This window comes from Leptopilina boulardi, unplaced genomic scaffold (genome assembly GCF_019393585.1).
Source record: "Leptopilina boulardi isolate dan_hultmark-lab unplaced genomic scaffold, ZJU_Lbou_2.1 LbouV2_38, whole genome shotgun sequence".
NCBI classification, from domain to species: Eukaryota; Metazoa; Arthropoda; class Insecta; order Hymenoptera; family Figitidae; genus Leptopilina; species Leptopilina boulardi.
In genome coordinates, this window is record NW_026137951.1 from 1,118,366 (window position 1) to 1,136,402 (window position 18,037).

The following is an 18,037-nucleotide window of genomic DNA, read 5'->3' on the forward strand; positions in this document are numbered from 1 at the left end:
TTTTGTTGGATTTAAAAATTTTTTTATTCGTTGGAATATTAAAATCTCAATCACTGATTTGTTTTAAAATGCGAAAATTGGTTCCAAACGGAAAGTTGGTTCCAAACTGAAAATTGGTTTCAAACTGAAAGTTGGTTCCAAACGGAAAGTTGGTTCCAAACTGAAAATTGGTTTTAAACTGAAAGTTGGTTTTAAACTGAAAGTTGGTTCCAAACGGAAAGTTGGTTCCAAACTGAAAATTGGTTTCAAACTGAAAGTTGGTTCCAAACAGAAAATTAGTTCCAAACTGAAAATTGCTTCCAAACTGAAAATTTGATGATAAAAATGCAGAAAAACAGTTCACTGCCCCAAAAAGGATAAACCACAATTATTTTTTTTTTTTTTATTCACTATATCACACTGCTCTTTCATAAAGTGAATTGTTGAAAAATTTTTGGCACATATATAAAATTAAACAAACACTCATAATAATTCATGATAAATATAGAGTTTATAGAACAAAGACTTTCCGTAAAGTGTCTACTCGATTTGTTTTAGTTGTCGGTTCAGCAAACACTGACACCACTCCTGATGCATAATTACCGTCTTTGCGCACCGGTAATGTTGATCCGGTATAATATTCCAAAGTGTACATATGGATGTACTGCGAGAGAAAGAGATTCAACGGTATTTTAATGAGTCAAAAAATTCATTATGCACATACCACTCTCTCGACGCAAATCACTTACTTTGCCTCCTTACTTCATAATATACAATGTTGCGTAAAAAACATTTCCATACATCCGTTTCTTCATATATAACATAGAGAGGTAATTTATGCCGTCATTCTTGTTGATTTATCAATGAATCTGCGCTTATGTGCTTACACGCACTCATTATTTGCTTTTTTCGAAAAAAAAAAAATTATTCTTCTTCGAAAAAATAATTTTAACAATTTTGTTGTTTTTTGATTCTTTATTACTTTTATTTTGTACATCTGCAAATTTATTAAATTTCTTCGAATAAATATTTTATGTATAGTGTTTTTTTTATCTTTTTAATGCATATCGTTTTGCAAAATTTCCAATGTCTTCAAAAATTTGGTTTCGACAAAAGTATTTTTTTTTTTTGATTTTTAATATCTTGTAATTTTGAATGTCTTCGAATAAATATTTTTCAATTTTGAAAGCGCTTCTAATAAATATCTGTTAATTTCAAATGTCTTCTAAATATTTTTGTTTTTGAATATCTTCTAATTAGTTTCTGCAAAATATTTTTTCCGTCATCTAAAAAATATATTTTCTGCCAAAATTCTTTTGCCTTCTTCCAAATAAATATTAATTGCAAAAATCTTTTTAGTTGTGTTACCTTCTGTAAAATTATTATGTCAAATTTCTCGATCGGATTTTATTTCCTTATTTGTTGTTGAATTTTTCAATTTGTTATTATTTCAGTCATTTTCTTGTTTTATCTTCTCTTTATGTTGATCAAAATTTGCTGTATTTTTTTTATTGTTGACATTTTTTTCGGAATACCTTCCTTAATAATTTCTTAATAACATTATACTGAAACTGACATCATCTAATTTTTATTGATTGCCTTTTAATTGCAATTTTCTTTTTTTTTTTCCTAAATTTTCTTGACTCATTTCTTCTCAATAATCATCTTGGAATGATTGATGATTTCTTACATCACTGGCACTAGTCTCTAATTTTCGCACACTTTTTGGAGTCTTGGAATTTATTTTTTTTTTTTAGAAAATTCTTCTAGGTATTTTTTTTTGGATTGAAATATGAATGAAGATTAGAAAGAGCGTTGTTTGCGATACGAGTGATGATGGTGGATTTCGAACGTTGACTGGTTCTCTTCTCGTGAATGCGCCTCAAGGTGCACGTGTATTAACGTTTTGCCTGGTGCGCAAAGCTCTCTCTCTCTCTCTTCTTTTTTTTCCTCTCTCTCTCTCATCTCGACTATGATGTCTCTCGCGGTTGGCTCCCAACGGACTCTGGGTCAAACCACGACCTACGCTTTTCCACTGTAGAGCACTTTGACTCGCGCCAAATGCAATAATAATCTTCCACTCCACGCGGCTCTCGTCGCCAATTCACGCGCTCGCGAGAGAATAACATTGAGTGGGAGGAATGAGATGTTATTATCCCTCTTTATAAAAGGATAAGATAAAATGCTCTTTCTCTTATATATATATATATATATATCTATATATTTGTTTCCGGTTCTGTAGTATACGCTAATTACTTCTAATAATTAATTATCGGTTCAAAAATTTGCTAATTAAATTAGTAATTTTTTTTTTTTCATTTGCGAAGCATTATTTTTCTTTTTGGCTACATTGAAAAACGCTCTCTAAATCTGAATTAGTTAAAAATAACTAATTAATAGTAGAATCTTACTAATTCAAAAAGCAAACAGTGAGTCACTAATAATTAGTAAAACTTACTAATTCAAATAGTTATTTTGGTTTAACTAATTCAATTAGTAACTTTTTAATGCGGCTCCAGGGGGCGCAAATTACTAATTGATTAGTTAAAACTACTAATTGTTTACTAATTCATTAGTCATTATACAATTTTAACGCCAAATCGTAAATAATCAATAAAAATTTATCAACTTATTCATACTAAAATTTTAAATTTGAAAAGTCGAGTTTCAAAGATAAAATTTTTCGCATGTAGTTTCTTCATGATTGTATAAAAAATATTTTATTTTTAAAAGTCAGTTTTCATGGGTTAAATTGCATAATATTGGCAAAATTCATATAAAATTTTTTACGTTCTGGTGGTTCATTTGATATATTATTTCCGATTTTTTTTTGAGTAAAGATTTTATTAAAATTTTCACTTTATAGTAATTTATTAATTTACTTAAAGACAGTTTAGATACACATACATAGTTACTTTTGGTGAAATAAAATTAATAAAAAAATTTTAACGGTTAGTTTATATCAAAAAATTTGTTGAAAAATAAATAATTTCAAAAGTAATATTTAAAGCACCAAAAAAAAATATTTTGAACATATATCACATAATACTTCAAAAAAACAGAACAATAATTTAAAAATAATAAATGCTTTCAAAAGTATAGTATTTTAGGCTGCACCCGAATTGCGTGCGGCCCCTCGAATTGCGTCCCGAGGGGTGGCAGGTAGGTATTGAATTGCGTGCCGCGGTCCAAAACTGTCATGTTGAATTGCGTGCGCGTTGAAAAATGTGAGAACCACTGGCCTCAAGTTCCCCTCCCGCCGAATCTGTACGAAGATCCATGTATTTGAAATAAGAATAAGAATAAGAAATTGTAAAGTTTTTAAAATTATTTTTTGGTCTGCCATTTATAAATCCTGAAAACGTTGAATCTGTTTTTATTGACGACTTTATGTCTATTATTCCCGACGATGATAGACTAATGAGATTTTGTGACTACGTTTTAGAAAATTACATAGATGCAAATTCTGAATTTCCTCCTCATATTTGGGCAGAATTTTCGAATTCTATAACACGTACTACAAACGGCTGTGAATGTTTCCATTCTAAATTTAACTCATTTTTTTATAAAGCTCAGCCAAATATTTTTAATTTCATTGAAGCATTGAAAGGGGTACAATGTGAAATATATATAAAAATGAGAAGCAAGGGGAAAATATGCAAAGACAGTGTTGCCAAAGAAAACTTTATGTTAAATAATATTTTACTTCTGCAATCAAATTTAATTAGCACATTTCAATTTGTTCAACAAGTATCAAAGAAATTTTTACCTGTCACAAAATAAGTGTTGTTTTTCGTTTCGTTTTCTATCTACTGTTCTTTTTTATTTTTCTAAACTGACAAAGTACTATATACTGCTTATTTATGTTCTATTTATTTATTATATATTACAAGAATTCTTACTTTTCTCTCCTACCGCGATTTTTAAATTATAAATATTGCCAACTCACATTTTTAAACACGCCAGCAAGTATCACTTTTAATTACTTATACAATGTGATAAGCTGCCATTCCTAAGCCTGGATGGATGCTGATTCCACACTTATCGATTCGCTCCGCTTTTCCGTTAACGGATCTCTCGCGAAGTTTCGGGTAAGTGTAGAATCAGCAAGAGTGTGAAGGAAAATGTTTGACAGTGGGCACGCAATTCGACATCTACCTAATACCCCTCGGCACGCAATTCAATTGGGAGGGGTTCATACCTGGGATTTGGCACGCAATTCGGGCTCACCGGTATTTTAAGCATCAAACAAAGTATTTTGAATAGAGTACAAGCTATAGTATCACATAATACTAAAAAAACAAAAAAATTAGTTAATTTTTTACTAATTCAGATTTAGAGAGCGGATTGTTGATTAAGAAAAAGGTTTGAATTGACAACAAAAAAATTTTGATTAATTAAAAAAAATATACAAAATCTGCTTTTTTATTTATGTAATTTTTACTCTCTAAATCTGAATTAGTAAAAATGTTTAATAATTTGAATTAGTGACTCACTTTTTGCTTTAGAATTAGTTAAATTTTACTAATTGTTAGTAAAAAGTTACTAATAATTAGTAAAATTTTACTAATTCAGAAGCAAAAAGTGAGTCACTACCCAGGTGCGAATTGTCGGTCGGCCCATGGTCGGGCCGACCATGTGCATGGTCGGCCCACCTCGGGCAGCCAGAGGTCGGGCCAACTAGCGAATTGATAACGTCGGCCGACCTATGGTCGACTAAGTTGGACCGACTATGGGTACCATAGTCGGGCCGACCAAGGCTGCCCTAGTTGGGCCGACCATCCTTGCCGACGGTCGGCAGCCATAGTCGGGCCGACCATGGCAGCCATAGTTGGGCCAACCTTGGCTGCCGACCATCCAACTTGACGGTCGGCAGCCATAGTCGGCCCGACTAAGGCAGCCGAGGTCGGCCCAACTATGGCTGCCATGGTCGGCCCGACTATGGCTGCCGACCGTCGGCTATGATAGTCGGCCCAACTATGGCAGCCTTGGTCGGCCCGACTATGGCTGCCGATGGTCGGGCCAACTAGCGAATTGATAACGTCGGCCGACCTATGGTCGACTAAGTCGGGCCAACTATGGGTACCATAGTTGGGCCGACCTTGGCTGCCGACCATCCAACTTGACGGTCGGCAGCCATAGTCGGCCCGACTATGGCTGCCATGGTTGGGCCAACCTTGGCAGCTAAAATTTTGCCGACCATAAACATTAAAATATAAAAATTTGTTATACAAATAACATATATTAGTAATCATTTTAAATTCATTATACATTTATTTTATATACTTAAACACTAAACGCAATCGTAAACATACATATATACAAATTAAAATTTTTAACGCTCGCAGGGATCGAACTCGCAACCTAACGCACCGCAGTCTAATACGCTAACCACTACACTACGCAATGACATATGAGTCACGGAGAAAAATAAATGTTATAAGCTACAGCTTGAAAAAAATTAAAGTTAGTAATTCAAAATAATAAATTAATCACATATAACCTTTTTTCTTTTTAAATTAATCAATTACAAGTAAATTAACAAAAACATTTTACATTTGTCAATGGTAGGAGAGAAATTTACTTTATGATGGTCGGCCCAACTATGGCAGCCAAGGTTGGACCGACCTTGGCTGCCAAGGTCGTACCGACCATTGTCCCCCATGGTCGGCCCAACTATGGCAGCCAAGGTTGGCCCAACTATGGCTGCCAAGGTTGTGCCGACCATAATCCCCCATAGTCGGCCCAACTATGGCTGCAATGGTCGGCCCAACTGTGACTGCCGACGTCGGCAGCCATAGTCGGCCCAACTTTGGGTGCAAATATTTACCATGGTCGGCCCAACTCTGGCTGCCGACCGGTCGGCAGCCAGAGTTGGGCCGACCATGGGCCGACGAACCAACTCTGGCGGCCGACCGAAATTCGCACCTGGGTAATTCAAATTAGTAAACATTTTTACTAATTCAGATTTAGAGAGTACCTTAGTACAAAAAGCATTGGTAATTTTTACTGAACAAAAGGGTAATTTTTACATTACTAAGGTTAAAATCGAATGTTATTTAACAAGAGAATTTGTTACCTTATAGTAACTAAGATTAAAATTGTCTTTTTTTCCCATTAACTATTGTTGTGCGAGCATTTGTATACACTCAGAGAAAAGTTTTGTTTGAACCAAATATACAATTTTTTTTGGTATTAACATAATTTTTTGATTATTTCGAACTTTGAAGCAACTAAATATATATTTATTTGATCTAAATAAATTTGGTTTTAGACGGAACCAAAATTAGAAAAAAAATTATCTTTGTTGTAACTAAAGTTTGTTTGCGACAAGCAAAATTCTATTGAAAATTTTTGATTGTTTAAATACCAATAACTAAACGTTCTATTATCAAAACGAAATTATTTTGTCAGTGTGCATTTAAAAATTTCTATTTTTAATCTATTTTTTTTTCATCACTTTCAATTAATTTATTTATATAGATATAATTATTTAATTTCACCTTTACTAATATAAAGTTAAAAATAAATACATATAAATAAATAATTTGATTTTAATAATTGGAAATTAGTAAAAAAAAAGGATTTTTTTTAACTGTTTCAATACCTTATCTTTTCTTAAAAAGTTATGTCTTTCGTTATATGTATATTGAAGAATAAAAAGTAAAAACCAGTCATTTCAGTAGTAGGAAGTTTTACATCCTATCATTTGCCTTCTAATGGAAAACAATTCTCTTAATAAATAATATATGGTTTTAAAGAAGCAGAAGAAGAAGAAATTTTATTACATAGACAAAACCTAAGCCCTGGAACTTTCCGTTCTGTTAAATCCTATAATTATACAATTCCACCAGTTATATATATATATATATATGTATATAGTTGTTGAATTTGATTGTTCACTATTTCATTATGTCTTTATAGTACCGCAGTAGTGACTATGTGATTTAACGATAACTTCAGTTAAATAATTTTCAGTTTATATTTTTAATACAGAAAGTATAGTAGTTTTTATATATAACGATTATTTTAGTAATAAACAAATTTTTTTTAATGAAAAAATGTAATCTTCAAATTTAAATTAGAGTTTGTTTATTAATTCAAATTAGTAGAAATTGTCACTATTTTTTTTTTTTGTAAAAATTACTATTTGATTTAGAATTTTTTTACTGAAGTTTTAGTAAAAAAAAAATGACTAAAAATTATTATAGTAATTTCCACTAATTTTTAGTAAAAATTACTATTACCATTTAATATAACTAAAGTTAACTTTAGTTTGATTTCGTTACTAAATTTCCAGTAAAAAATGACTAAAAATTAGTAGAAATTTCCACTAATTACTAGCAAAAATTACTGTAACTATTTATTAGGTACTATTTGATAGAATAAAATTTTATTTACAAAAATTAATTAATCAAATAATAATAATAATAAAATGAAATAAAACTAATAAAATATTTAATAAAAATAAATATTTATTTTTAATAATAATCAATTAATCGATTATTTAAATCAAATAATTTTTTTTTCTGCGTAATTATATGCAAAAAATATTGATACTTCCATTTTTTTTCTAGTTTACTTTAGTTTAATTTAATTACTAAAGTTAGTAAAAAATTGACTAAAAATTAGTAGTAATTTTCACTACTTTTTAGTAAAAATTATTATTACTATTTAATACTATTTATTACTGTTTGATTTAACTATTAAAGTTTACTGTAGTTTAATTTAATTACTAAAGTTAGTAAAAAATGACTAAAAATTAGTAGTAATTTTCACTACTTTTTATAGTAAAAATTACTATTACTATTTACTACTATTCGATATAACTAAAGTTAACTTTACTTTGATTTTGTTACTAAATTTTCAATGAAAAGTGACTAAAAATTAGTAGAAATTTTTACTCATTATTATAGTAAAAATTACTATTACTATTTATTACTATTTGATTTAACTATTTACTAAAGTTTACTTTAGTATAATTTAATTATCAAAGTTTTAGTAAAAAATGACTAAAAATTAGTAAAAATTTTCACTAATTTTTTAGTAAAATATTACTATTTGATTTAGTAATTTTTTTTACTAAAATTTTACTTAAAAAATAACTAAAAAAATTAGTATTTTTCGCTAACATAAATTAGTGAACTAATTCTCACTACACAGAAAATGAAAAGGCATTAAAATAAGCTGCAACACTTATATTATTTTAATCCAATTTTGCTTATTTTAATACCAAAATGGATTAAAATAAGCAAAATTGGATTTAAAATAATAAGCGTTGTATAGCTTATTTTAATGCCTTTTCATTTTCTGTGTAATTCAAATTTAGAGAGTAGTTTAAATTAAAGGAAAAAAGGAAAAATATTTTTTCAAAGCTAGAATAACAAAGAATTTTTGTTAATTAGAAGAAAAATAAGATAAAAGGAAATTTCATTTCGCGCATGATTTCTATTAATATGGATATTATCGCGAAGGAAAGCAGAAAAGAAGATATAATATGAATGCTGCACTTTTGTGTGTGGCATATCAATATTGGCAAAGCAGGCATATACTAGGTCAGAATCATGCTTGACCCTGTATAGAAAGAGACTTATAATCTTGTACCCACTTTGAACGTTCACACACAACGCATGCCTCCAGCATCAAACTCAGAGGTTCATGCCTGCATCGAGAATAACCATTAAAGGAATCAGGTGAATGAACTCACAGATACGCTCGGCAGATTTATTTTTTTGCTGCCGCCCGCTGTTGATTCTTTCCTCTTTTTTTTTTTTTTTGCAAATCTTTTCCTATACAGCATATATATATATTTTAAGTGTTAATGAGGCAAAAAAATTTTTTCCTAGTAGAAAGGAATATTAACAATAAAATAATGATTTCTTATATAAATGGAAAAAAAAATGAAATACAGAAATAATTTTTTTGGGAAAAAAAATTTAATCTGCAAAAATTTATTGTAGCGAGAAGAGAATTTAAAAATTTAGAGCCATTTAACTCGAGAGATGAAAATTAATATATACAAATGTTTCTAATTAATGGACCCATATTGGATAAACTTTCTGCGCAAGGAGAAGAAAGATTAGAATCTGTAGAATGTTAATTTGCGCGTACGCAGGTTGGATGCGTCGTACAAAGTTTATATAAAATCCAATATAAGGCAATCTCAAGTGATGTTTCGCGCAAAAAAAAGAGAAAAAAAAAAAAAAAGTAAAAAAAAAAAGTTGTCAAGACAAGATATTCCGCTTGTGAAGCAGGATGCCAATATAAGCCGTAAGAGACCAAAAGGCCTATATTCTGCACCGAGTGACCCATAAGTTTTGTTTTCAAGTAAAAACGAGACATTCACAACAGCGGGTTTTTAAAGATCCGCTATAAACTCCTATATACTGCGAAAGCGCGGGTAATCCTTTTCTTTCCCGGTATTATACTAATTTGTCAGCATGACATTTCGAAAAATGAAACATCTTTTATCGTTATTTCTTCAAATTACTCGCGAGAAATCTTATTTCAACAATGTTTTTATATATATATATAAAAACATTTATGTTTTCTATTGAATTTTCTTTCTACAATTCTTTGCAAATAATTAAATAAAATATATTTGTATCTACTATTTTTTATATAGTAGATATCTAATTTTTTTATTTTGAATAAAAAATAGAATTTTTATATTTATAACTTGATTTTTTAAACAAATTTTTTATTTCACAATTAAAAAATCGTTTTGTTATAAATAAGTTTTGTTTAATTTAATTTTTAATTCAATTAATTCACAAATATAATTAAATTGTGTACTTTGTTTTTAACACTAAAAAAATTATTTATTTGATTCAAATAAACGGTTACTTGACAATTATTAACACAGAATATTATAAGATATTAAAATAAGCTTATTATTTTAATCCAATTTTGCTTATTTTAATACCAAAATGGATTAAAATAAGAAAAATTGAATTAAAATATAATAAGCGTTGCAGCTTATTTTAATGCCTTTTAATTTTCTGTGAAATAAAATTTAATATTTACTTAAAACAAGTAATTTTTATTTGAATTAAATAAAATGAATATTTACCTAAACAGTGAAAAAAATTATTTGATTCAAATAATTGATTACTTGACTATTATCAAATAAATATTTGTATCAAATAATTATTATTATTTGAGTCAATTAAATGATATATTTGTTTCAAATATAGAAATTATTAGTTCAAATAAAATTTATTTAATTCAAATAAAAATATTATTTGATTCAAGTAAATATTTATTTGCTAATAGTCAAGTAATCGAGTATTTGAATCAAATAAATTTTTTTTTTTTGCAGTGAATCGTATAATTTTTATTTGAATTAAATTAACTGTATATGGATTAATAATTTTTTTTATTTAAACCAATAATTTCTGTATTTGAAGCAAATACCATATTTAATTGACTTAAATATTAATTACCTATTTATTATTATTTAATTATAGGTATTTAATAATTATTTAATAATTTTAATTAATCAATTAAAAATAATAAAAAATAATAATAATAATAATTTTTTGCAACTTTAATTTTTATTATTATTTTTTATTATTATACTTTAGACAAAAGTAAAGAGGTAAAATTGGCACTTGTTTCATAAAGAAAGTAAAATTAAAAAAAAAAGTGTGAGTAATTACGAATGTTACGACCTTAATGTGTGTATATATATCTTAAAAGGAGTCTTAATTTTATGTCTTGTGTTTAGTACCTGTATAGAAGGGTATTCTTGCAAAGTCATCACACACTGAATCATTTTGAATCCTTGATGTTTTAAAAGTAGATTACAAATGTTTGCACGCGAAACTGTAATCGTTTATATATCTTTTTCATATATGTTATATGTTTCGTAATATAAATATGTATATATAAATCTGCAAATTGCAAAATTCATTATATAATTCATTAAATATATTTAAAAATAATTTTGATTTATTATATATTATATATTTAATTATATAGATTGAAAAACATTTTTTTTTAAATTTTTAAGCCAAGAAAATGGAAAGCGTAAATTCGTCTATAAAAATAATTGTTTCTAATATTTAAAATAAACACAAAAAATTAAAAGGCATTAAAATAAGCTGCAACGCTTATTATTTTAATTCAATTTTGCTTATTTTAATACCAAAATGGATTAAAATAAGTAAAATTGGATTAAAATAATAAGCGTTGCAGCTTATTTTAATGCCTTTTAATTTTTTGTGAAAATTCTAATTAATGATTTTTATAGTATGCCCCCAAAATTTTATTTGTCATAAATAAAATCGTTAATAAATAAATATTTAGCTGCGAAACAAATAATATTTTCTCTGTGATACAATAATTGTTTTTTAATTTTTTTCAATTGTCAAGAAAATGTTTGCAGATTAACGAAGATATGATATAATTGCAATGTATATAAATCCTGTATGTAACGGATATATATATATATGAAAATGAAAGAAAATTGTATATATACCATAAATGTTGTATATATCGTATTTTATGACTCGTTATTTATGGTAGCATATTTTATATGAAGTGTAAAGGGAAACTCGTTTTCTAATGGAAACTGTAAATAAGTGATAATACGAGAAAATGTGAAGGTATAACCAAGAAACCAGGTAGCAATCTTTTTCAGGAAGAGTGTGTGTAGTATGGATATATAATATTGAAATTCTTGGAAAAGGTGTCTGTTTATATTGTCCATAAAAATACATATTTGCAAAAGAGGAAGATGAAGTCTTTTATAACTTTGCCCGGAAATCATTATATATATATACTAATTCTTACTTTCTATATAAATTTTTTCTTTTTAATATTGAGCTCATTATTATAAACCTAAAGTGCCCAATATATAATAAAATACAGGATATTAAGTTTTACTATAATAATAGACGAAATTTTAATAATTTACTTGATCCAATTAATTTTTATTTGAATTAAATAAAATTTCATTAAAATAAATAATTATTTACTTAAACCGAGTAATTTTTATTTGAATTAAATTAACTCTATGTGGATCAATAATTTTTTTTTTTATTTGGACCAATAATTTCTGTATTTGAAACAAATATCATTTAATTGATTTAAATTATATAATTCTAATTAATGGCGCTTTTTAGAACTAGAATAAAATTTTATTTGCAAAAAATTAATTAATCAATTAATAATAATAAAATGAAATAAAACTAATAAAATATTTAATACAAATAAATATTTATTTTTAATAATAATCAAGTAATCGATTATTTAAATCAAATAATTTTTTTTTCTGCCTAATTATGCAAAAAATATTGATACTTCCATTTTTTCTTTTCCTATAGTTCAAAATTTATATATATATAGTTTCCAACTTTTACTCATTTTCCGATTAAGTGAGAGGCTTTCGATCAAATTCCAGCGGAAGTTTCTATAAATTTATAAGGGGAGAAAAGACCAGAGAAAGCTCGAGAGGAGAAAATAAATTCAAAACTTTTATAGAAAATAAAAAACATTTCGTGAATTTATTTGAAATACACAAACCAAATTTTAATTAAAAATTTTTTTTACTCTAAAAAGTAAAAAAAAAAAAGAGAGAAAATGATTAAAAATTGAAAGTCAGATTTTAATTTGATATGATCAATTTTCTATCTTATAATCATGGTACAGGCACACTCCATTTAAATCACAGAGATGAATATTTCATATATATAGACTATAATATTGAAGAGAGAAAAAAAAATCTGCATACCACAATCGAGACATAAAGTAGAAATGGGATTAGCTTCTAATTATATAGTAAAGTTAAGTTGAATTAATGACCGAGCACTTGAGGATAAACTACTTGCATATCATCTCACATTAATTATAAAGTTGCCGATTATTTACTGATGCTTGATATAAATAAAAAAAAAATGGAAAATCAGAAAGTTTGACGAATAAAAAAATTATTTTAACAAAAATTTTGAATTTTTTTCAAATGAAAAAATATGACTTTATTTGGCGCAGCATCTCTGTTGCATAATTGATTAAATACATATGCGTAAGAGTATAAAGAAGAAGTAGGTAAAAGACATTGTTGAATGTTTTCTGGTGAAGTTGTACAGTTAAGGGGCCAGTTCAAGTGGCTTTCGTCTCGTGCCAGTCGGTCCAGTTTGCAATCGGAGGATGCGAATGCATCTCAGATTGCCAACCGAACAAGGTACAACAAGATGCAACCACTCATGGTGTATACATTGGTTACGCCCATCTTACATTAATTTTACCGTTATATTATTTATACTGATGATATTTTACTTATACATCTGCTTAGACTATGAAGGAACTTCTGTCGCATTATTTTGATATAACAAGTGTCTTATTCAACAAAAAGATTCAATCTCATTTCATGAGGAAAATTTCCTTTTATATATCAATTTATTCTCGAAAAAAAAGAAAAAATGCAAATCCAAATAATTGGTTACTAAAAAAAATTAATTATTAATTATTAATAATTCAAATAATTAATAATTATTATTATTATTTAAGTCAATTAAATGATATTTGTATAATATACAAAAATTATTGATTCAAATACAATTTATTTAATTTTAAATAAAAATTATTTGTTTCAAGTAAATATTTATTTAATAATAGTCCAGTAACTGATTTATTTGAATCAGATAAATTTAATAAATTTATTTATTTATTAAATTTAATATTTAAATAAATATTTTACGCATATATGAAATAAATTAAATTAAATTAAAATTTAATTTTTGTATTAAAAAATATTTTCCTCTTCAATTAAGAGTTTTCGTTAAAAAAAAAAAACTGCAAGATAATTTTGAGGAAATGACTAAAAAATTATTAATATAAAAGCAAATATTTTAAATTTAAAACGTGAAATTTAATTTTTGTTTCCGTATTTAAAAAAAATTCTCATTTATTGCCAAACAAAGAAAAGAATAAAAATGTCCTTAAAATAAGAAAAATAAGTGTTTTAATTTCTACAATTAAATAATGAAGCAATATGACATTTTACGGTCTTGAAACTAATAAAAAAAAAAAAAAATTACAGACAAAAAATAAAATGTCTGTGTATAAAAACTTAAACTGATATGCATCAGTTGTTATATACTTGATATCTAAACTCTATTTTAGCCTTCAAAAAAATTTATATTATTTCTTTTATTTCAATTACAACCTTGAATTCTCCTTTATTAAATTTTTTTTTACAAAAAAAAAACATAATTTTATTATTTAATTTTTATCGTATTTAAATTTATTTAACTAAATATTTTAAAAATTTATTCTTTTACCTTCAATTTAATTTTTCTTTTAACGTTTATTTTGAATAAATAAATATTGAATCATAATATTATTATTAAATTATTATTATTAATATTATTATTATATTTATAATATTTAATTAAATATTTTTAAAATTTAATATTATATTATTTTATATTATATTTATTTATTATTATATTTTTACGATAAAATATTTTATTCGAACTTTCGCTTTCTTTTTATAGCAATTTACTTTTGTCAATTTTATGAACAATAAACTTCTTTTTACAATCTAATAAAAAACGATTCCTTAACTTCCATAATCTTCCTTTTTTTAAACCATTATATTAGAACTTAATTTTTTAATACATATTTTTAATAAAAATATATACTTTCTTATTTTATAATTAATAAATTATTTGAATAATTTATCGAAGTCAATTCAAATAATTATTATTAATTAATAAATAATATTTCTCTTTAAATTCATTAAATTATTCAATAATTATTTAATTATTAATAATTAAATTATTATTGAATAATAATTTTCAATTCTAATTTGATTCAACAAATTTTTAAATAATAAAATTTTAAAACTAAATATTTGAAAAAAGGGTAGTTTTACCGCGCGCACATTGCAATGTTGGCTAACCTGTGAGAAATATCAGTGAAAGGTTGGTAGTAATTGCTGACGTAGTCGGGATTGTTGTATGTAGTTGACGGCTTGTGTTGAAGCGACGAAAATGGCCTCCGCAGAACAGGTTGGTCTAAATAAAACTTGGGAATTATCGCTTTATGAGCTTCATCGGACACCTCAGGATGCAATTACGGATAACACAGAGATTGCAGTTAGTCCGCGAAGTTTGCACAGTGAACTTATGTGTCCAATATGTCTAGATATGCTCAAAAAAACAATGACGACAAAGGAGTGTCTACATCGTTTTTGCTCCGATTGTATTATCACTGCACTTCGAAGCGGTAACAAGGTATTTATTATGAAATTACAATTATTATTCTAAAAAAGAATTGACATTATAATTCTTATAATTTTATTATTTTATTTTTCAAAAAATTTCATCAATTTTCAATGTTTATTCACAAGATTTAAACTGACAAAATTTGTTGTTTACTATCATAGTTTACATTATTTCACATTCTACAAATGTCAAAAATTATGCATTTTTAAAAAAAAATTATTCTATAAATATATAAATATATATATGTTTTTATATTGTTAATTATTTGTAAATAAAACAAATGAGGTTATGTTTGTTTTGACAAAAAATTGATATTAAATTTTTATTGATTTCTTATAAAAATTATTAACCGTTTATTGTAATATATTTAATTGCTTTTATTAATTTTTTGTTATAAATTTAAAAATAAAAAAAGATTTTTGTATATTAACCTTAAAAAATGTTCTGACATAACCTTTTTCTAGAAAATTTTTCTGTAATTAATTTTATGTATTTTAATAAATTATAAGAATTATAATAATATGAATTTAATTAAATTAAACAAATTAAAAGAAACTAGTTTTTTCTAATATTAATAATTTTCTTCTTTAATTTTTAGGAATGTCCAACATGTCGAAAGAAACTTGTATCAAAACGTTCCCTAAGGCCAGATCCAAATTTTGATTTACTAATTTCAAAAATTTATCCAAGTAGAGATGAGTATGAGGCACATCAAGAACGTGTTTTGGCAAAACTCAATAAATCACATTCACAAGCAGCACTTGTTAATTCAATAACTGAAGGTATAAAACTACAAAGTCAAAATAGGCCGCAACGTTCGCGAAAAAATATTAACGAATCGGAAAATACAAGTGGTACAGCATCGTACAATAATACGCCAAATGTCAGTGCACCAACAACACCTAATCCAGCAGTAACCGCAGCGAATCAAAGTGATTCGTCGCAAAGTGCAACTGGACCAGCAAATACGAACAATTCAAATTCAAATAGTGCATCACAACCCGCCAGTAGCCCTGCAGTTTCAGGTATTAAATTTTCATTTCGAAAATTGTTGAAAAAATTTCAAATTAAATGTTTTTGAATGCGATTTTACATTTTGGAGTAAAAGAATTTGAATAGGATTAATTTTTGAAAGAAGTAAATATCTTCGAAAGTATTTAATTTTTAAAAAAAAATTCAGTCAGCTAATTTTTTTTTTTATTGAAAAAATTGTAATCTAAATTGTTTTTGGAAATTTTTTAAACGTACTATTTAAAAAAATCAATATTTTAGGATCCACTTCGAGGAATTCGACTACTCCATCACCAAATCCAGCTAATCAAATACCAAAGCCAGCGAAACGTCAAAAAAGTCTACAGAATTCAGAAAATGATTCTTCGAGTGCAGAAGCGGAAACTGGAGGAGGTGATTCAATGGTTGATACAGAAGGAGAAGGGCCAAGTGAGCCTTTAATGCTCAATGAAATTGAACTTGTTTTTAAACCACATCCTACGGAAATGGCGGGAGATAATTCGTTAATAAAAGCTTTAAAGGAGAATAGTATTCGGTATATCAAGACAACTGCAAATGCCACTGGTACGAATATAAATTCACAATTGTTTTGTTTTTTATTTTTTAAAATTGTTTTTGTTCTAAATTAAATTTTCTTTTCTATTTTTGAAATATTTTTTAACTTTTTGTTTTCTAAAATTTACAAATTAAAAATTTGATTAATTTTTTTTTTTCAGTGGACCATCTCAGCAAATATTTGGCAATGCGATTAACATTGGATCTAGACACGGAATTATCAGAATCGGATAGGCTTTTGAATTTCTGCATATACATTGCCCCATCACCTGGACAACTTGTTGTTTTAAGTGGCTCACAGACGTTGCGGCAAGTGAATGATAAATTTTGGCGAGTAAATCGACCATTAGAAATGTATTATTCGTGGAAAAAAACCTAGGGAAGGGCTCGCAAGCCTCATTCAAATGGGAGCTAGTCAAATTTACAGCTCCAACATTTAAAAAATAAAAAAAAAACAGATCGATGTAAAGAGCTTAATACAATAGATACTAATCAAATAGTATTTACTGGAAAAAAAAAATATCAAAATTTCTCCCGGAAGAAATCAAGGAAAGAAATGACGACGTCAATGTAACGTAGAAAAAAGATTACGTTTCAAAATACTAGTGGTAAAATTTGTGTTTTTTTTTTTTTTTTAAATTTTTTTTTGTGAGATTTAATTTTTTTTCTGACGGATTTAAATTGTAAAATATAATTTTTATTTCCTTCAGTTTTTTTAAGGAGAACTTGGAAGGAAATTGTATGTTTCTACCGGTGTTGGATACCGTTTTTGTAAATAGCAAAATCTGTGAACGTGTACCTAAAAAAAAAAAAAAAAAAAAAAAATGTAAGCATCGAGGATGAAATTTATTATTTTTGAGGAAGCAAATGACAAGGCTGGCTTCGTATTTGATATATATAAATATATAATTGACTGATATTCATCGGGAATGCTTTACGCACGGGAACACAAAGAATGAAAAGCTCACGAATATTAATCGTGTTGCAGAATTTTATATTTATGTGTAGTCGGAAAAATAAATACGGTGTTTTCACTTGAGAATTTTGAATTTTAATTAAATTCACTTTTTATATTTAAATATTTTAAGTTATTTTATATTTTAAATTAAAAATATTTTTATCTTTTAAAAAGAAGTTAAAATAATTGAAAGTAGACAAAGGATATAAAAGTTTTTTTTGTAAATATTATGAAATTTTAATAATTCAAAGAGAAAACTATATAGGGATGAAGTGGGAATTGAAAATCCGATTGACAACTT

General features: G+C 26.5%; 1 protein-coding gene across 1 annotated transcript; it reads left to right on the forward strand.

Annotated features, from left to right (window-relative positions):
• The first annotated feature begins 14,931 nt into the window (after positions 1–14,931).
• On the forward strand, positions 14,932–17,820 carry LOC127288070 (E3 ubiquitin-protein ligase RING1). The gene is made up of 4 exons (XM_051315297.1): positions 14,932–15,221; positions 15,811–16,237; positions 16,485–16,787; positions 16,940–17,820. The coding sequence occupies exons 1-4, from the start codon at positions 14,979–14,981 to the stop codon at positions 17,155–17,157; spliced, it is 1,191 nt and encodes a 396-aa protein (XP_051171254.1). The 5' UTR covers positions 14,932–14,978; the 3' UTR covers positions 17,158–17,820.
• Positions 17,821–18,037: the final 217 nt, after the last annotated feature.

What these genes read in the sequence shown, in the direction of transcription:
- LOC127288070 (XM_051315297.1), top strand. Translation starts at nt 14,979, where the DNA reads ATGGCCTCCGCAGAACAGGTTGGTCTAAATAAAACTTGGGAATTATCG. An exon ending in CAGTAGCCCTGCAGTTTCAG is followed by an intron (nt 16,238 to 16,484) that starts GTATTAAATTTT and finishes TCAATATTTTAG; the next exon opens with GATCCACTTCGAGGAATTCG. An exon ending in GACAACTGCAAATGCCACTG is followed by an intron (nt 16,788 to 16,939) that starts GTACGAATATAA and finishes TTTTTTTTTCAG; the next exon opens with TGGACCATCTCAGCAAATAT.